General features: G+C 41.1%; 3 protein-coding genes across 3 annotated transcripts; 2 read left to right on the plus strand and 1 right to left on the minus strand.

Moving 5' to 3' along the window:
- Positions 1-1,011, minus strand: LOC127621974 (trace amine-associated receptor 1-like). The gene has a single exon (XM_052095819.1). It carries the CDS (start codon positions 1,009-1,011, stop codon positions 1-3), a length of 1,011 nt encoding a protein of 336 aa, XP_051951779.1.
- Positions 1,012-7,299: 6,288 nt separating this feature from the next.
- Positions 7,300-8,310, plus strand: LOC127621973 (trace amine-associated receptor 1-like). Its single transcript, XM_052095818.1, has one exon. The coding sequence runs from the start codon at positions 7,300-7,302 to the stop codon at positions 8,308-8,310; it is 1,011 nt and encodes a 336-aa protein (XP_051951778.1).
- Positions 8,311-16,452: 8,142 nt separating this feature from the next.
- LOC127621972 (trace amine-associated receptor 1-like) lies at positions 16,453-17,463 on the plus strand. Its single transcript, XM_052095817.1, has one exon. It carries the CDS (start codon positions 16,453-16,455, stop codon positions 17,461-17,463), a length of 1,011 nt encoding a protein of 336 aa, XP_051951777.1.
- The last annotated feature ends 4,509 nt before the right edge of the window (positions 17,464-21,972 follow it).

Genomic DNA, 21,972 nt, shown 5'->3' on the forward strand with positions numbered 1-21,972 from the left:
CTAGAGAAGTATTGTTTTTGAAGAATTAGTCTGAAATATTTTACCAGATAGAATTACTTTGAAGGCTTGTCTGAACCAGCTATGAAAGAAGGCATACACTATGGGATTACAAGTGGAATTATAATATCCAACCCAATAAAACAAATCAAACAACACTGGTGGTACAGAGTAGCCAATGAACGGATCAATAATATTACAAAGAAAAAAAGGAATCCAGAAAGACAGAAACACCCCCATTATGATCGTTAAAGTCTTGGTGGCTTTTCCCCCTTTCTTAAATTGATTGTTAGTGCTCTGGATGGCCTTCACCTGTCTCTGAGCTGTATGTAATATTTTCAGGTACACACAGAGCATGACAAAAGCAGGAATATAAAAACAGATCAGTGACATTATGATAATTGCCTCTTTACTCTGAACAAATGTGCACCTTCCGTCACATTTAATATTGTCATAGTAAAAATGTTCAACGCCTAGAATATTAAGCTCCAGGAATATCACGCCAAACCCCAAAGTAGCTGAAACAATCCAGCAAATAATAATCATGACAAGAGTTGAAGTTGATGTCATTTTAGTATGATATTGTAAAGGATGACATATGGCATAATATCTCTCTAAAGCAATGATACAGAGATTCAGAATTGAAGCAGTGCACAATGTCACATCCAGACTGCTGTGTATTTTACAGAACAAATCTCCCAGATACCAGCAAGTCTCAACCGAGCGCACCATGCTGGGAGGCATCACAACTCCTCCTACAAGCAAGTCGGCCACAGCCAGAGACAGGATGAGGTAGTTGGTTGGTGTGTGCAGCTGCTTGAAATGAATAACAGTTATGATCACTAACAAGTTTCCTATAATGGTGACAACTGAAGAGACACTCAGAAGAATGTAGAGTAATATTCGAGTTTCCAAAAGATAGACAAACTTCTGACAAGAGGTGTTACTAAACTCAAAACAAAGAAAGGGCTTTTCCAAGATTCCATTCTGACTGATGTTGATTTGGGTTTCCATTAACAGGATTCAATGGAGACTCCCTGCAACAAATGATTTTACCAAGTTAATTTCAGCCTTTGACAAACATTATCCAGTTACATTTAAGAGTATCTACAAGTGAATTATATATTAAAGGGTTGGTGGATTTAACAGTAAATGCAACATACAGTAAGTACAAGTTCTAATATTTCCAAGTGCACTCTATTCATTGCATAAATTATTGTGGAACATAAATAACAAAATGCACAACAGTTATGAACTACTATTTTTAATATTCATTCCAATTGTGATTTAGTACAGTAAAATCATAAAGCATTTAATAAAAATACGACTTTAGTTCTTTCCACTTTGTTTCTATGTCCCTTCAATTAGGGTGGCATTGAATTCTTACTTAGAAATAAAACCCCATTAAATTTGATATTTTCATCTACAAGAATATTTTTGCCTGGCTTTTGTGTTTCACAGTCTCTCACCCATGCTCTTACCTTTCCTTTAACAAAGAAGCAACACCTTACTAGATGGAGAAGAAAGGCCGCATTTATAGGCCAAAGGTTTCATAGCAACATCTCCCCTGTCAAAACACATTAAGATCTCAAAACATTGTATACAAATATTATAGTATTTGTTATGAAAAAATGAATTAAGAAACTTTACACACTGTAAAAAAAAAAATACTGTTGTTTTTTTTTTTTTTTTAAAAATAATTGCCAGCTGTTGTTGCCAAAATAATTATGTAAAAATTACAGTAAAAATGTAAACAAGTTTACAGAACAACCTGTAAATTCTACAGTTTAAAACAGTTGTCATTTACATGATCATGATGGCAGTGGTGGCTCAGGGTTGAGGCTCAGGGTTACTGACCAGAAGGTCAGGGGTTCAAGCCCCAGCACCACCAAGATGCCACTGTTGGGCCCTTGAGCAAGGCCCTTAACTCCAGGTTGTTCTGGGGGGGGTTGTCCCTGTAATAAGTGCACTGTAAGTCGCTTTGGATAAAAGCGTCTGCCAAATGCATAAATGTAAATGTATAAAAACAAACAAATTCTGTTAATTAACAGAAAAAAAAGTCATAAATTTGATATTAAATTTCTGAAATTGTAAAAATCAGGTTTTTACTTTATAAGGTATTGTTAATCACCGTAAACATTTCAGAGGTGCACATGATGACAGAAGTTCACCAATAGTGGCTCTTCCAGGAAAGAGACCTAAAAACATGTAGAGACAGTGCACAGTTGTATTCACACAAACACTAAACACCATCAGGGTGAAATTTAAATAATACAGTAAACATTAACTAAACTACATCAAATAAAACACAGAACACCCCAGTGTACGTAACTGATATTAAAAATAAGAAGAAACATAACTATTCCCATAAAATATAATAAAATAGGATGGGTCATGCAGTGAATTGTGGGAATGCCGGTTATTATTTTTACTGTAATTTTAACAATAATTTGCTGTAAAAAATACATGTACTCTCCTGTTAAGCAAAGTACATTTTTACCATTAATTACACAGTAAAATCATGTTATTGTAAAAACTACTGTATTGTCCTTTAAAATGAGACATTTTACTGTATATTTTACAGTTAATACTCGTTATTCAATTAAAGTTTTTTTCTGTACAGACATTTTTTACAGTGCATATATAACACTAATGATATTAAAAATAAAGTCGAATACATTCTCCCAAACAGAGATAAAATGAAACTTTAAAGGCTTAGGTATACTTTGCGCAAGGTTGAGGACTCGAGCGCATATTGACCCGTTTGTTCGCGTTCATTTATTTTTTTCCTCATGAAAAAATCTGATGAGATTCTGTGATTTCCCTGTTTTCTGATATACTGTGTCATTTTTTTGTTCCCTGTCTGTCGCTCACTTCGGTGTTGTGTTGAAGATGCGACACTAGGGGTCTCTCCTGAGAGCCTCGCGCATCTCTGAACTTGAGATAAGGCCAATGAGAAATTGGCAAACAGAATTTGCATGTCCCTCCCCTGCAAATATGGTTATAAAGGGAGGGAAATATGCGTCTGTCCATTCCGATTTTTCCTTGTGTAATCAGCGAGCTGTATTCACTGACTGTTCCATTCATCTCTACAGAGTATATGCTGTCGGATCTACGCCGCATATCAGTGGCTTTCTCCTTCTCTGCACAAGAGTGCAGCTTTGCCCCTGGGTGATTCGACAGTGCTTCTAAAAGAGAATATTTCCCTAAAAGCTGCAATACACAGCTCTTTCAGGACATGTCTTTATAAAGATGCCCTTCCTCCAATGTGTAGTTCCTGGATGCGGTCGAGTTCTCTCCGATCCTGATGGTCACAGGCACTGCCTTGTGTGTCTGGGCAGCGATCACACTGAGGCAGCATTTGTGGATGGTTCGTGTTCTCAATGCGAGAAACTTACCATGGCAACGTTGTGGTCATGGATTTCCTTTTTAAAGAGGAACACCACTCCATTCGCCCCCCCGCGCCGTTCCTTCTTCCCGCAGGATTGAGGATGACCTAGCTGGCGATGGAGGCGATTTAGGGATGTCAGCAGGCTCGGTTTCGCGGGTAGATCCCCACGAACCATCCGCCCCCCCGGCATGCTTGTTGACTTCCGTCCTGGCTTGGGTTGACAGAGGCTCACCTCATGACCAGTCTGCTTACCCCCTTGAGCCCTGGAGCTGCTTACCCCTTCAGGTTGGCATGCCCAGTCTGAGGCTGATGCCCAGATGGACGACATGCTTGCCTGGTCGCCATCAGCTTGGGGTTCACAGCCATGCCCCACCCGGATCCTTTCTTCTTGGAGGTGCATGATGAGCTGACGAGGTCATGGAGGACACTGCCCGCAACCGACCTCTTCGCTCATCCGCTCTCACAATCATTGACAGTAGAGTGGTTCCAAGTTCTCAGTGTGAATAAACAGATGGAGGCCATTTCTCACATCATGCCCCACCGCTTCACCAGCGTGGGCTGTTCTCCGTCTACTCTCCAAGGGCGTTCTCCTGCAGCTTCTAGAAAACAGCCAGTTCCGCCCCAACCTGGCCCCACAGGAAGCAAACACCCCCATCTTCCAAATGTCCTCGAGGACCCGGAAGGCTCCCAAGAGTTTCTGAGACGGTCGACCCAAGGAACGAGACATTTGCTCCGGAGCTGGAAGACAGACCACTCCGTCCCCCGGTGGAGGAGAATCCTCAGTTCAGTTTATTTCCTTTGCCCACATTCTCAATAAAAGAGCAATGTCCTCTTTCTCTGGGTCACCTGGCCCACAAATGCCATTCTCACGGAAACCCGGTGCCACACTTCAACAGTCCCAGCACCCCGGATGTGGACCTCCCGCCTCCAGACCCACGACTGCTTCCCCTGGCCGGCCGGTTCTGACGTGTCCAGAGGACACCTACACAGGACCCCCTCCTCAGCCTACATGAGACATCATCCTCACGCACCCCTGCCGGGTGTGCGTCCTCCCGATGCTCTGCCCTGCTGCGAAGCCTCGCCAGGTCCGTCGGAAATGATTGTCCCCTTAGTGCCCTTCGCACGGAGCTTGGACGCATGGATTTTCACTTCCCAACCCGTCGCGCTGGTTGGCCAGGACCGCTCCCTTTCTCCAGCGTCCGCTTTACCTCAGTGCACGGTGAAGACGCCAACACCCTGCATGCGGAGATCATGACCCTTTTACTCAAGATGTGAAACCTTTGATATTAGGGCAGAAAGATATTTAGATTTTTCAGAGAATGTATTTTTAACATGTGTATTTTGTCTTACTGTACTGGTAGAGTTTTTATAGTCAAAACAAGTGAAAAAATCCACCAGTGCTGAAGAATTAATCCAAAGTATTTAGAATTCGTAACTGACCTTGAGTAATCTAACAGAATACGTTACAAATGACATTTTACAGCATGTATTCTGTAATCTGTAGTGGAATACATTTAAAAAATAACCCTTGTAACCCTGTATATTGTGAATATACAATATATGGCTGAAGTCCTACTGTGCTGATGAAATTTGCATCACACACTGTACATCTTGTGTAAAACTAATGTATGCTTTGACTTTTACATTTCTGCCACTGTTTCCACAGTAAAAAATTATACATTTTTGTAAGGGTGATGATGCGAATTTAAAAGGCCTTGTAGTTGATGCATGGGACAGTTGTCTTCTGTTTAACTTGTCAGTGCTCTTCATAATGTTTGTGCTGTCTAGCAATTTGTGAGGTTTGACTTCCTCCATTGCGCTTTTGTTGTGAGTGTGAAGCAGGAGAAGGCAGACGGGGGTGTGGATCCAAATGCGGCTTTATTTGTGGCTACACAAAAGAATATAAACACAGGAACAAACAAAAGGGTCCAAGATGGGAAAAGAAACTAAAACACTATTTCCTTTGCCCACATACAAACAGGGTGCAAGGAGCGAACATCCACGCAGGGCAGGGTAACCTCGAAACAGACAAACAGCAGGGTATCCTCGAACGAGCAGGGAACATGAACAGAGAGAGAGGCCACTGACTTAGCGCTAACACAAACGTAAGGCATGGACATGAAAACGCCAACGAACGACAAAAGGAGGGGGAAACAGCGGGGTTTAAATAAACAGACACGGTAATGACAAAATGACAGACAGGTGCGGACAATAACACAGTGATCAGGGCCGGGAGTGACGGGAAGTGTAGTTATACAAGGACAGTGAGACTCGGGGCGGACAACAAGGAAAATGTAACATGCAGAGTGAAACAGAAAACACGGGGCGGGAAACACGGAAACGTGACATGGAGTGTGACGTGCCGAGTGGAACAGAAAACACGGGGCGGACAACACGGGACTGTAACAGCTTTAAAGTACAACATAAGTCTTATTGTCCCAGCAGTGATATTGAGTGAAGGTTGAGGCTTGAGCAAGTTCCACTATCTAAGAGCTCTGGCTGTCCTATATGTCTTTTGTGAGATTTGTAGTAGTTCAAGGCAAACATAACCATGCCACGCAGATGTGCATTTCAGTTGTGAGATTTATTTGGGTGGCATGTCAGCTTGAGATGGAAAACATGCATGAGAGTTGGCAACCCTGCAATATTTGTCATCTTAAATATCATAAAAATGTATGTGTATTAAATCATATATCTTGTAGCACACTAATTTACCGAAGCTACAAAGGATCAAATTCAGCATTTCCCTTTCTTTGTTTATTCAGTTAGCTTGAGTTTAACTTGAATAATACCTGATTAGCAGCAACCAGATTTAAGTAATATTAGAATACATGTAATCTGGATAATGTAATCAAATTACAAAAATCAATTACTTGTAATTAGATTACAGTTACTTTTGTATTTTGTATGGCCTGATCTTTTACCTCACATGAATGGCATTTGTAATGCCGAAATTGCTGGAGTAAGACTATATTTGTTAAAAAAAATCCCTCAGATAAATTGTCCATAATTCTAGAAACAGTCCAATAGGAAATGCATGTTAATGATGTGATTTATTCTAATCAGTTAAAATGTGTTTTTGTGTTTCAAGACTCTTTAAGTGCCTTTCTCCCAGCAATACTTTTGTATTTCATCTTTCAAATTGGTAAAGCTGTTGGCTTTGTGGCACATGTAAAGCTACTGGTTGTAGGTTTAAACCCCACATGGTTTAAATAAGTTCTTCAACTTGTTGCAGAAGAGGTTAGGAGCCAAAAGGAAAAAGCTCTGGTCCCTCTTGGGGATTTCTATTCTCTCCACTATCAAAAAAGCAATGTTTTGAGACCTTAATGAGTGTAATGTAATAGGAGATCTCTCAGATATAGAGGGGCTGGGTGATTTGGCAGGAGAGAGGTTGCTATGAAACTGATGGGCTATAAATGTGGCCTCTCTTCTCTATGTAGCAACTTTTTGCTTCTTTATGGAAGGAGAGGTAAGAACATGGGTAAAAGATGTTGAAAAAGAAAAGCCAGGCAAAAATTTCCATGATGTTGAAAATATAAAATTGATTGGGTTATTGTACTTATTAAGAATTAAATGAAGATTTATTTCATTACCACCTGCTTGTAAGGGGCATACAGTAGAAACAAAGTAATTGAACTAAATCATTTTTCTATTAAATCACAATTCAAATGACAGTAAGGCTTAAAGGGAAAATAATTACTGTGCATGCGTTATTCATGTTCTAAAATATTTTATGCAATGATTAGATTGCCCTTGGAAATATTAGAACTTGTATGTATGTTGCATTTAAAATCCACCCAATCATGTATGTAGTTTACCTGTAAAAACTATTAAACTTACCAACACAATGTTTGTTAAAAGCTGCAGTTAACTTGTGCAATCCATTGATCCAAACAGGGAATCATCTATAAATGGACACCCAAATCAACATCAGTCAGAATGGAATCTTGGAAAAGCCCTTTCTTTGTTTTGAGTTTAGTAACACCTCTTGTCAGAAGCTTGTCTATCCTTTGGAATCTCGCATAATACTTTATATTCTTTTCAGTGTCTCTTCAATTGTCACCATTATAGGAAACTTGTTAGTGATCATAACTGTTATTCATTTCAAGCAGCTGCACACACCAACCAACTACCTCATCCTGTCTCTGGCTGTGGCCGACCTGCTTGTAGGAGGAGTTGTGATGCCTCCCAGCATGCTGCGCTCGGTTGAGACTTGCTGGTATCTGGGAGATTTTTTCTGTAAAATGCATAGCAGTCTGGATGTGACATTGTGCACTGCTTCAATTCTGAATCTCTGTATCATTTCTTTAGAGAGATATTATGCCATATGTCATCCTTTAGAATATTATAGTAAAATGACATCACATGCCACTCTGTTCATGATTATTATATGTTGGACTGTTTCAGCTACTTTGGGGTTTGGCATGATATTCCTGGAGCTTAATATTCTAGGCGTTGAAGATTTTTACTCTGAATATGTTGATTGTGATGGTAGATGCATTTTTTTTCAAAGTAAAGAGGCAGCTACACTAATGTCACTGACCTGTTTCTATATTCCTGCTTTTGTTATGCTCTGTGTTTACCTGAAAATATTACATGTGGCTCAAAGACAGGTGAAGGCCATCCAGAGCACTAACAGTCATTTAAAAAAAGAGGGAAAAGCCACCAAGACTTTAGCTATCATCATGGGGGTGTTTCTGTCTTTCTGGATTCCTTTTTTTCTTTGTAATATTATTGATCCGTTCATTGGCTACTCTGTACCACCACTGTTGTTTGATTTGTTTCTTTGGGTTGGATACTATAATTCCACTTGTAATCCCATAGTGTATGCCTTCTTTAACAGCAGGTTCAGACATGCATTTGGAGTCATTCTATCTGGAGAAATATTTCAGACTAATTCTTCAAGAACAATACTGTTGTAAATGTAAAATCACACTGATCCTTGCCAATGACTGGAAATTCTATCATTATGAACCGTTTCATATGTCATATATTGCTGTGATACTTGATGGCATCGATCTAAGAATGTTACCTTTATTGTATTTGTTTTCTTTATGTCCTCATCCCTGCTTCAGAAACACATAAATAAATAAAATCTGACATCTCTGTTCTGATCCAGAAATCCATGTGTGGGAAAACTGCATGAGTGCTCGTTGATCTCAATAGATCTGAAATATATCATGCCAAGTATGGCTTTTTATCAAAGTAGGACATCAAAGTACCATATAGTCACTACCAATGTACCCTCTCTTTTTTCCACATTGAGCAAATTGACATGTGCAAGCTGAAGGGCTGAGTGTCTTAATTCCATTTTTTGATAAATATGATTCATATAAATTATTCTTAAGGCCGTAAGCATGTCTCGAATTTTGTGGTGGGGGAACCAAACCATTCACGGGTGTTGAGGTTTCAAATGTGATGGTTCTTTTTGTTCCTTAATATAACAAAGGCGCTGAATGCAATACCTTTTGGTATACAGGGTCTAAATTTGATATTGACCAAAAATGTAATAATTTTTTTTTTAAAAGAGACATGGTTCTTTTGAAGTTCAAATTATTCATTCAGATATACCTAAAGTGTTTACAGTTCATGAACTCTGGTCTCATTTGAAAGAAGACACGTACAAGATTTTTGTCCAAAATTCAGAATTATTTGAAGAAAAAAACTCAAATTGATTGTAAATGATAATTACAATATATAACACTTTCCTTAAAACACAATAAAGTCATAACCAAAAGTCTTACCATGTTCTAGTTTTAATCTGAGGGTTGTAACTCTCCTACTTTGAGATGTGGTGGGTCACAACAAATGTAATCATGCCACGCAGATGCGTGTTTCAGTTGGGAAGCACATTTAGCACTTGCAAAGCTCAGAATGTGAGATGCATACATACATAAATTTGCTTCAGTCTCACGCTTATGGCCAAATCCTACGAGCAGATGTTTTATTTGTTATTGACTTGTGAGCATTTGAATTCAGTCTTGACTCTTACTTGCACAAGTGTGGACTCTGACTTTATTCTGAGAACAGTCGAGCTCCTTTTAAAAGAATATACCATGAAAACTTCAACTTATTTGACTGACAGTATCATTTTTTATGATGTGTGTTCTGTATTTTAGTCGGCTGTGTAGAATCATAACTAGTTTTGCCCGATTCACAAATTAATCATTCTTTTGAGTCGGTTCTGTGAGTTCGGTGAATTGGCCATACGATTTAGAAAAAAGGTCTGAATCGGTTTGCTATTCAGTCCGATTCTTTTCGACTGCTATTTTGCAGCGTTTTTTTACAGCATTGGGATATTTCAGAAAACAGAGAACCAACCAATCGTTGGATAAAGTAAGTTTAACCTACAATCATTTAAATCATTTTGAGTGGACCCCTAACATGTTTTTGCATCCATCCATGCAGTTTTTCTGGGCTGCTTTATAAATGAATTTCAGTTTTTGAAACCCAAAAACTTAAACCAAAGATATTTCTAAATTCAAACTGCACTTTATGTTCATTTAATTAAATATGTTAATATGAAGTAATTACTGCCTTCCGGGTTATGACGAACGGATGTGATTTGCCGCTCACATTGTTCTTACCTGCTGCTACCATTAAAGCATGACATTCTTCGACCAGCTTTCATCTTAATTATTTTATTAGTAATTAGGAGTTGCAACAAATTGGCGATGAGTATTTCAGATTACTGCTAACATACCAAAACTTTTGGCAGATGGCTGCTGCTAATCTGCTCTGTTTCTGCTCATGCTGGCAAGAGGAAATAGTGCTTTCGCTGCAGATCAGAAGCTCATCTAGCAAACTGCCCTGCTGCAAATGCATCATGCAAGAAATATAAAAAAAAATTGACATTACACAATGTCAGCACTGAATGTGAGGATTGAAAACAACTAAGCTTTGCCACCTGATGCTCATTTTGTACCTGCTTCCCCTGCACTGGTGCTTGAATGTGCTTCCACATTTCCACCTGAGTTCGCCTGTGTCAAAAACTTCGTACACCGTGTAAAAATCGATGAAACTGTCACTCCAGTGCAGCAAAAACTTTGCCATCTTCCATTCTCTGTCAGGAGTGCTGTGTCCAAGGAATTACATCGCCTGCTGAGAGAAGTCATCGAGCATGTTGACGCCTCTGCATGGGTGTCACCGACTGTGGTCACGCAGAAAAAGTCAGGAAACATTAGAATGTGTGTTGACTTTAGCGAGCCAAATAAAGCAGTAATTGTGGCCACTTTTTCACTGCCTCATATGGATGCACTGCTTTCTGCCCTAAAAGGTGCCACTGTTTTTACTACAATTGACTTAACGTCTTGGTAACTGTTGTAACCTCTGTTCCCTGATGGAGGGAACGAGACGTTGTGTCGAAGAAGCGACACTAGGGGTCTCTCTTGAGAGCCTCGCGCATCTCTGAACTTGAGAAAAGGCCAATGAGAAATTGGCAGAAAGAATTTGTATGTCCCTCCCTCGGACATACGGGTATAAAGGGAGGGAAATATGCGTCTGTCCATTCAGGTTTTGCACTGAGGAGCCGAGAATGAGGTTCGGCCATAACAGTAACTTGGTTCAGCGTTGTGGCCGGGAGGAGGTTCCATCAGGGAACGGAGGTTACAACAGTAACCTAGACGTTAAGTCAATTGTAGTAAAAACAGTGGCACCTTTTAGGGCAGTTCATCCATATGAGGCAGTGAAAAAGTGTCCACAATTACTGCTTTATTTGGCTCCCTAAGGTCAACACAAATTCTAATTTTTCCTGACCTTGTGTCGAAGAAGTGACACTAGGGGTCCATATTCAATCACGCCATGGGCTGAACTGTGTATGTGCGCTGCTGATGCAGGTGTTGGCAGATAGTTGCATGCCAAAGTGACAGGCTGCGTCAGACTGCACATACTCTTCCACAACAGCCCATAAAATCATCATAAACCTTTTAGGTTCCCGGCACCCCGAAGGGGGGAACAAAGCAATGTGCCAATTATGGGAGCAGGCCGCGCCTTTTCTCTCTATGATCCTCGCATAGAGTCAAAGCGGCTTGGGCCAGCTTAACGCTATCACACGAAACGGGGAAGGCATTTTTAATCCAACTCCTATTCTTTCAGGGGGAAAAGACCCAGTGGAGACCACCACCTGCCCAGGCTGGGGGGGAGGTAAAGAGTGGCGGAATACATCACATGGGTTTTCAGGCCACATGTGGAAATGGCGTGGTGGTAGATTCCACCTGCTGCGGAGGAGCTGATAAAAACACGGCGGACTGCCCAAGTGAGACGCGGGTCTGCCCGTAGGGGGACAGTACCATGGAAAATACACACAGGGGGAATAATCCACACAAGTGCCCGTCCTGTGGAGCACCTATTCCAGTACAGAGTAGTTTTAGTATCTGTAGTGGGTCTGGTTGGGGAATTCCTCCACTGAATTTGCAGACCAGAGGGCTAGGGAGGAGTCATCCAGGGAGCCGATTTAGTGGGATCTCCTGGGATAAGAACGCACGTGATCATCTCAGTGGAGGGGAAAGGCGCTAGGTGCAAGAGGTACACCCGGTCAGTTGTTCTGTGTTACCAAGTTCTCCCGGCTCGCACCTGAGAAAACACGGGACGAGACCAACTCAACCCTGAGATTATAAAATCTCGTAAAGGTATTGGGTGTTGCCAGCCCGCTGCTCTGTATATGTCTGTTAGCAAGGTGCCATTGGCTAGTCCTTGACTAGTAAACTTCTTGTTTAGTGTGTTTGAACCCGCAAGGGGGCGGGCACGGCCTGTGTGTGATAGGCCAGTACGATGGCATCAACGACCCAATGGGAAAGCCTTTGTTTGGAGACAGCGTTCCCTTTCTGCTGTCCACCAAAGCAGACAAAGAGCTGCTCAGAACATCTAAAGCTCTGCATGAGGTCCACATAATTATGCAAAGCATGCACCGGACACAGCAACAAAAGGCTGGGTCTGCCTCCTCCCGGGGCAGCTTTGCTTGCAGGTTCACTACTTGGTCCCTGGAGGGGGTCGTAGGAACCTTGGGTATGTAGCCCGGTCGCAGTCTTAAGACCACATGGGTGTTTGCCGGACTGAACTCTAGGCAGGTGTCGCTGACAGAGAACGCTTGCAGGTCCCCAACCCTCTTGATGGAAGTGAGCACGATCAGGAGGGCCGTCATCAAGGAGAGGCTGAGTGGGCTCAACTGAGTCAAGTGGCTCAAAGGGGAGTCTCTGAAGGCTCGAGGGGACCACTGAGAGATCCCAGGAGGGGAACAGGCTTGGCTGGGGAGTATTCAGCCTCCGGGCGCCTCTAAGGAACCTGATAATCAAGTCATGCTTGCCCAAGGACTTAACATCCACTGTGTCGTGGTGGGCCATGATAACGGCTTCATACACATTCAAGGTGGAGGGGGACAGCCTCCCCTCCAACCTCTCTTGCAGGGATAAAAGCACTGACTGAACTGCGCATCTCTGTGGGTCTTCAGACAGGGAAGAACACCAATATGCGAACAAGCGCCGGCGTAAAGTTGCCTGGTAGAGAGAGCTCTGGCTTGGTTGATTGTGTCTATGACCGCAGGTGGTAGGTCACTCAAATCTTCCACGTCCCGTCCAGGGGCCAGACATGGAGGTTCCAGAGGTCTGGGCGCGGATTCCAGAGGGTGCCCCATCCCTGAAAAAGCAGGTCCTTCCTCAGGGGAATATTCCAGGGAGGTGCTGTCGCGAGGAACCAAGTCCGAGTGGGCCAGTAAGAGCTCCTAAGGTGACTTGTTCCCCGTCCTCCCTGACCTTGCACAGCACCAGTGCAAGAAGGCTTATATTTTATATTCTTTAAAATATAATACTTTTTGTTTCTTAAAGTGAATGTCTTTGTGTCTAACTGCAATTTTTGTCATGTGTCATTCCAAGATGTCTTACAGTTAGCCCACCACAGTGGCGGTTAGATAATCAAAATTACCCAGTATGATATGATATAGGCTACACGCATTTCACGGGTGCTAATTGCACACCCTGGTACTATACTATACAATATATTTGTCAAAATCCCAGCTCCATGGTTTTGTAATTTCCAGATATTGTCGATCATCTTCTGTCAGTAAGTGTTGCAATCGGCATTGTGATATTGTCATTATTCGATTACATGGTTCTATCACCAAGCTCTTGTGTGAATTATTCTTATCAGTTAAAATGTATTTTGTGTTTCAAGACCCTTTAAGTGCCTTTCTTCCAGCAATGCTTTTGTATGTCGTCTTTCAAATGTTTTTTTTTGGCAGCAGGCAAAAGCTGTTGGTCTTGTGGGAAAAGTAAAGCTATTGGGGTTGCAGATACACATCTGTTTGTCTTCAATTTGTTGCAGCACCAGGAAGGCTATTCCAGAGTTAAGCAGTAGCCTATAGAACAAATCTCTAGCCTCTCTTGGGGATTTCTAACCTCTTTGCTATATACAGTATCTCACAAAAGTGAGTACACCCCTCACATTTTTGTAAATATTTGATTATATCTTTTCATGTGACAACACTGAAGAAATGACACTTTGCTACAATGTAAAGTAGTGAGTGTACAGCTTGTATAACATTGTAAATTTGTTGTCCCCTCAAAATAACTAAACACATAGCCATTAATGTCCAGACCTCTGGCAACAAAAGTGAGTACACCCCTAAGTGAAAATGTCCAAATTGGGCCCAAAGTGTCAATATTTTGTGTGGCCATCATTATTTTCCAGCACTGCTTTAACCCTCTTGGGCATGGAGTTCACCTGAGCTTCACAGGTTGCCACTGGAGTTCTCTTCCACTCCTCCATGACAACATCACGGAGCTGGTGGATGTTAAACACCTTGTACTCAGTAGCACAGATGCTCAATAGGGTTTAGGTCTGGAGACATGCTTGGCCAGTCCATCACCTTCACCCTCAGCTTCTTTAGCAAGGCAGTGGTCGTCTTAGAGGTGTGTTTGGGGTCGTTATCATGCTGGAATACTGCCCTGCGGCCCAGTCTCCGAAGGGAGGGGATCATGCTCTGCTTCAGTATGTCACAGTACATGTTGGCATTCATGGTTCCCTCAATGAAATGTAGCTCCCCAGTGCCGGCAGCACACATGCAGCCCCAGACCATGACACTCCCACCACCATGCTTGACCGTAGGCAAGATACACTTGTCTTTGTACTCCTCACCTGGTTTCTTATCAGACCACAGGATATGGTTCCAGTAATCCATGTCCTTAGTCTGCTTGTCTTCAGCAAACTGTTTGCAGGCTTTCTTGTGCATCATCTTTAGAAGAGGCTTCCTTCTGTTACGACAGCCAGGCAGACCAATTTTATGCAGTGTGCGGCATATGGTCTGAGCACTGACAGGCTGACCCCCCACCCCTTCAACCTCTGCAGCAATGCTGGAAGCACTCATACGTCTATTTCCCAAAGACTACCTCTGGATATGACGCTGAGCACGTGCACTCAACTTCTTTCGTCGACCATGGCGAGGCCTGTTCTGAGTGGAACCTGTCCTGTTAAACCGCTGTATGGTCTTGGCCACCGTGCTGCAGCTCAGTGTCAGGGTATTGGCAATCTTCTTATAGCCTAGGCCATCTTTATGTAGAGCAACAATTCTTTTTTTCAGATCCTCAAAGACTTCTTTTCCATGAGGTGCCATGTTGAACTTCCAGTGACCAGTTTGAGGGAGTGTGAGAGCGATGACACCTAATTTAACACACCTGCTACCCATTCACACCTGAGACCTTGTAACACTAACAAGTTACATGACACCGGGGAGGGAAAATGTCTAATTGGGCCCAATTTGGACATTTTCACTTAGGGGTGTACTCACTTTTGTTGCCAGAGGTTTAGACATTAATGGCTGTGTGTTGAGTTATTTTGAGGGCATGGCAAATTTACACTGTTATACAAGCTGTACACTCTCTACTTTACATTGTAGCAAAGTGTCATTTCTTCAGTGTTGTCACGTGAAAAGATCTAATCAAATATTTACAAATATATATATACACTCACCTCGAACTTTATTAGGAACAGTATGGTCCTAAAAATAGTTCCCAATATGGTCTTCTGCTGTCGTAGCCCATTCGCCTCAAGGTTCGATGTGTTTGCATTCTTAGATGCTATTCAGCACACTACAAATGTATAGAGTGGTTATCTGAGTTACTGTAGCCTTTCTGTCAGCTCAAACTGCTCTGGCCATTCTCCGTTGACCTTTTTCATCAACAATGTGTTTCTGTCCACAGAACTGCCGCTGACTGTATGTTTTTTTGTTTTTGGCACCATTCTGAGTAAACTCTAGAGACTATAGTGTCTGTTGTGCATGAAAATCCAAGGAGATCAGCAGTTATACCAGTCAAACCAGCCTGTCTGGCACCAACAATCATGCCACCAATTTTCCCTATTGTGATGGTTGATGTGAACATTAACTGAAGCTCCTGACCCATATTTGCATGATTTTATGCAGTGCATTGCTGCCACATGATTGGCTGATTAGATAATAAAATGAATAAGTAGGTGTACAGGTGTTCCTAATAAAGTTCTAGGTGAGTGTATATAAAATAATGTTTTGAGACTTTATGGGCATGATGCGATAGGAGATTTCTCAGATATTGAGGGCTGGGTAATTTGGCAGAAGAGAGGTTGCTATGAAACTGTTTGGCTATAAATGTGGCCTCTCTTCTCCATGAAGTATCTTTTTGCTTCTTTGTGGGAGGAGAGGTAAGAACATGGGTAAGAGACTGTGAAAAATGTCCATGCCAATGAAAATATAAAGTTAATTGGTTTATTATACATATTAAGAATTAAGTATATGGGCATACAGTACTAAAGTTATTGAACTCAATATTATAATTTTTAAATTAAATCACAATTAAAATGACAGTAAGGCTTAAAGGGAAAATAATTACTGTGCATGCGTTATTCATGTTCTAATATATTTTATGCAATGATTAGATTGCCCTTGGAAATATTAGAACTTGTAAGTGTGTAGCATTTAAAATCCACCAAATCTTATGCATGTAGTTTACCTGTAAAAACTATTAAACTTAACAGTACAATGTTTGTTAAAAGCTGCAGTTAACTTGTGCAATCTATTGATCCAAACAGGGAATCATCTATAAATGGACACCCAAATCAACATCAGTCAGAATGGAATCTTGGAAAAGCCCTTTCTTTGTTTTGAGTTTAGTAACACCTCTTGTCAGAAGCTTGTCTATCCTTTGGAATCTCGCATAATACTTTATATTCTTTTCAGTGTCTCTTCAATTGTCACCATTATAGGAAACTTATTAGTGATCATAACTGTTATTCATTTCAAGCAGCTGCACACACCAACCAACTACCTCATCCTGTCTCTGGCTGTGGCCGACTTGCTTGTAGGAGGAGTTGTGATGCCTCCCAGCATGGTGCGCTCGGTTGAGACTTGCTGGTATCTGGGAGATTTTTTCTGTAAAATGCATAGCAGTCTGGATGTGACATTGTGCACTGCTTCAATTCTGAATCTCTGTATCATTGCTTTAGAGAGATATTATGCCATATGTCATCCTTTAGAATATTATAGTAAAATGACATCACATGCCACTCTGTTCATGATTATTATTTGTTGGACTGTTTCAGCTACTTTGGGGTTTGGTTTGATATTCCTGGAGCTTAATATTCTAGGTGTTGAAGATTTTTACTATGAAAATGTTGATTGTGAAGGAATATGCATTTTGTTTCATAGTAAAGAGGCAGCTACACTAATGTCACTGACCTGTTTTTATATTCCTGCTTTTGTTATGCTCTGTGTTTACCTGAAAATATTACATGTGGCTCAAAGACAGGTGCAGGCCATCCAGAGCACTAACAGTCATTTAAAAAAAGAGAGAAAAGCCACAAAGACATTAGCTATCATCATGGGGGTGTTTCTGTCTTTCTGGATTCCTTTTTTTCTTTGTAATCTTATTGATCCGTTCATTGGCTACTCTGTACCACCACTGTTGTTTGATTTGTTTCTTTGGGTTGGATATTATAATTCCACTTGTAATCCCATAGTGTATGCCTTCTTTAACAGCAGGTTCAGACATGCATTTGGAGTCATTCTATCTGGAGAAATATTTCAGACTAATTCTTCAAGAACAATACTGTTGTAAATGTGAAATCACACTGATCCTTGCCAATGACTGGAAAGTCTCATCTGTCAAATGTTGCTGTGATACTGGATGGCAACAATCTAAGAATTTTACCTTTAATGTATTTGTTTTCTTTATGTCCTCATCCCTGCCTATGCAATAAATGAAGTCCATCTGAAATCCCTGTTCTTACCTGACCCCATAATTCTTATCTGACAGAAATACATGTGTGGCAAAACTGCATGGGTGCTCGTTGGTCTAATTCAATGGTTCTGATATTTTTCAGACCAAGTACAACCTTTTATCAAAGCAAGATATCCAAGTACCACCTAGTCACCAACAATGTACCCTCTCTTTTTTCTGAGTGACTTTATGACATATTTTGATTAGATGATTAATATCAATGTTCTTCAAGGCCGTAACCATGTCTAGAACATTGGTGGGGCCCAAAGATAAAAATTGGGGGGTGGGGGATCAGGGTTTTGTGGTCACAAATGTAATGGGTCTTTTTTATTCTTAATATAACAAAGGCTCTGAATGCAATAACCTTGGAAAACAGGCTCTAAATTTGACAATGAAACTAAATTTTCTGATATGTTTTCAAAAGATACATGGTTCTTTTGGAGTTCACTTAGTACATTCACATATACACAAAATGGTTGCAGTTCATTGTCTCTTTTGAAAGATGACACTTAGGAGATTTTGGTCCATATGTCAGGATTAATTGAAGAAAAAAGCTAAAATTTATTGTAATTTATTTATAAATAATGTTTTCCTTATATATATATCTATGTATATAGATATATATATATTTTTCTGCTGATTCAGGTGGAACCACTGTAATAAAATAATCGGACAGTATTTTCTTCAGTGCATTAACCGGCACCGCACCCTACTGATACAGCATGAAACACACAATTATTGGATTGCATTTATATATCTGATATGTTATATATACTTAGCAAAAGGCTGGTGAGGACAGTATTTAAAAAAATTATTTATCTCGCAAAATTACTCAAAGAATAGTTCAGGACCAGAATCATTAGAAGAGCCGGAATCATGAAATTCCTTACGATTCCCAGTCCTTACCCAGTGACAGGTTTTTAGCCCAATACAGTCAGCTATTAACCATCTATCAAAGTAAAACACAAGTAGCTTAAATCTTTCTCTAATCATTTTTTTGAGAACGCCTATAACTACAAAACCTCGGATACCTCTGAATATGAAAAAGGCGAATGCCAAATTGGCGAACAGAATTTGCATGTCCCTCCCCTGGACATATGGGTATAAAAGGCAGGGATCGTGCATCTGTTCAGTCAGGTTCTGCACTGAGGAGCCGAGAATAAGTTTCGGCCATCACAGCGGCTTGGTAGAGTGTTGAGCCTACCAAGAGACCTTATAGTGTAAACCTCCCCGACGCCCCACTAAGATGTCATTATGTTACTATTAGGTTCCCAGCATCCGACCAAGGATTCTCTTGGGGGGTGGGAACAAGCAACGTGGCAAGCATGGGAGCAGGACATGCCAGCCGTGGCCTTTTCTCCCTCTATGTTTCTCCTCATAGTGCGTTAGATGCGGCTGGGGCCATTTAACATTATATGTTCTTTTCCAACTCCTATTCTTTCAGGGGGAAAAGACCCCACAGATCACATCCTGCCCAGACTGGAGGGAGGATAAATGCGGTGAGTACATCACGTGGGACTTTAGACCCCACGAGGAAGAGGTCCAATGATAATGCTGGGTCTGCCTCCTCCCTGGGCAGTGCTTGCAGGTTCACTACCTGGTCCCTGAAAGGGGTCGTAGGGACCTTTGAGGGTTCAACCTTCGGGCGCCTCATAGAACCCAACTGCGCACCTCTGCGGGTCTTCAGATCGGGAAGAACACCAATTTGCAAACAGGCGCCACTTTAGGGCGTAAAACTGCCTGGTGGAGGGAGCTCTGGCTTGGTTGATCGACAGCTGGTGGTACACCACTCAGATCTTCAACATCCCATCCAGGGGCCAGACGTGGAGGTTCCAGAGGTCTGGGCGAGGATGTCAGAGGTCGCCCCGTCCCTGAGAAAGAAGGTCTTGCCTCAGGGGGATTTGCCAGGGAGGTGCTGTCGCGAGGAGCATGAGATCCGAGAACCAAGTCCGGGTGCCGTGGGCCTGACCAGGAACCGGTGGCGGCGTGCCCGTTGCACATGGCGACCCAACCCTGTTTGGAGGCATCTGTGGTGACCACGATGTGTCTGGACACCTGCTGCAGAGGGACTCCGGTCCACAGGAAGCAGAGGTCTGTCCAGGGGTTGAATTGCTGACGGCAGTGGGGGGGGGGGGTGAAGATCACAAGATACGTGACTCAAGTCTGAAGACAGTGCTGAAGAGGTCTCATATGCATCAAACCTAGCTGCGCGACCGCGGCTGAGGATGCCATATGCCCCAGGAGCCTCTGGCACTGTTTTCTGAAAATGCTCTAATCCTGCAGACTTTGACCTCTGAGACATCCACATGCTATCCAATAAGGCTGCACGATTGATTGAATTAAGAATAAAATCATGATGTGCAAAAGCAAAAGGCTGCGTTTGATGAAACAATCTCAATTCAGCAATGTGTGATCGTGGGGCACCCTTTAACATTTATAGGCACACATGTGGAGCAGGGAAGCCATTTTAGATAAATATTTATCATATTACAATATAAATCATCTTACCTCATCTTGTCATGCATTTTTGTTACCTTCTCTCCACCTCCCTGCAAAACAGCTGAATGTCAAACCATACTTTCCTTTGGTCTTTGGGTGAGTATAATGGGGCTGATGAACACCGTTGTCTTGTCTGTGTTTCCTGTAGTGTCACAGCAGATTTAAAGATGGCACTGCATGACTTGATGATGTTGTTTTGTGATGACAGTGATGCTACAAATAGTGAAGCTATTAGGTTCACTACATTTCTGAGTAGTGAGGTGGTAGCTTCACTATTTTTTATATCAAGTAGCTTTTCATTAGTAAAGCTATATTTTTGACAAGGTAGTGGTGTAGCGTCGAGAAGAGCTACACCACTACATCATGCCTTGTACACGTTGTTTACTATCACCAGTTTTGAATAAAATCTAAAGATGTCCAATCACAAATGAATCGCTCACCTGAGCTGATTCTTTTAAATAAATTGGTCACATGTGACTGGAAAGCAGTTTACATCAGTTCGCGATAGAGTCTGATTGTTTCAGAAAGCTTGCACGTACGCTGCTGAATCATTTGTGTGCGCTCTCACTTGCCAATAAGCTCACAGAATGTATTATAAAATGGAAAATAAAGATAACGCTAGTTGCAGTGGATCTACAATAAATGGAAACGAAACCTGCAAATGCATCTTATCTTTGCCATTGAGGAAGAAGGTCTTGCATGTTTGCAGCTTGTAAACTACTTCTGCAAGTAAATACATTTTCCAACCAAAAGAGTATCAAAACACATATTAGCCTACACAAAAACACAAAAAAGTACCATGACATTACCTTGTTTTTGGACATGTACCACTACCTGGACGCACTACAGTATGTTAATACAATGGTAGGCTATACAAAAATGGTATTCATAGAGCAATGTACCATGGTATTTTTTTAATTATTTGGAAGCTCCATGTAAATAAAATAGTATATGAACATGGTAATCATATATCAATTTACCAAGGTAGTAATGTGGTATTCTTTTAAGTACTTTGAAGCACTATGCAAAAACAGAATGGTACATAAATATGGTAATTGCATATCAAAGTACCATGGTATTACCATATGATACCATCAGAATTCACATTGTTATTGCCTGATGTGCTCTCTCTCTCTCTCTCTCTTACTCATTCACACACACAGAGAGACACGCACACAATCAATTTTGTTTCTGATGATATATCCTGTAATACTGTGTCTAGCTGCTTTAATTCTGTATTGTATAGATTAATATATAGATGAATAGTATACTGTATATACGCAGAGTTTTTATACAGGAATGTACAAATTAAATAATGTCTAAATGTGTATGGGTTTGTAGAGGTAGTAGTCTAAATCTGAAAAATAAAAGGTAACAATAGTGACTTTAAATGTTGAACACATTTTTTGTATGTGGTTTGTATAAGTAAATGTCTAAATATGAATTTACATGCTTTTTGTTTTTTTATGTTCACATACCGGTACGTATTGCACCATACTGTATACTTGTATACTGTATTGCACTAAACTGTAATATACTGTATCATGACTTTGATAAACATAATTTTGCCGTGTTAGCACACTGAAACAGCAATGTGATAGACTGTGAGCAGACTTATAAAGCAATTGCTTACACGTGATTGGCTAGGAATTACCCAGCTAATGGTGCGATGATGTACAGCTGCTAGTCTTCCTGCTGCACTTACATTTATTGTTTAATTATAAGGAAAATATGTTAATTCGGTCATTAAAACAGCCTTGCAATGTCTGGACTAAATATATTTATTGTTATTTTCTATGAAGATGAGCTGTGCAGCAAAATGGGACATATGAAGAAGCAGAAAAATGT

The sequence above is a fragment of the Xyrauchen texanus genome, chromosome 28 (assembly GCF_025860055.1).
Source record: "Xyrauchen texanus isolate HMW12.3.18 chromosome 28, RBS_HiC_50CHRs, whole genome shotgun sequence".
Taxonomy (NCBI): domain Eukaryota; kingdom Metazoa; phylum Chordata; class Actinopteri; order Cypriniformes; family Catostomidae; genus Xyrauchen; species Xyrauchen texanus.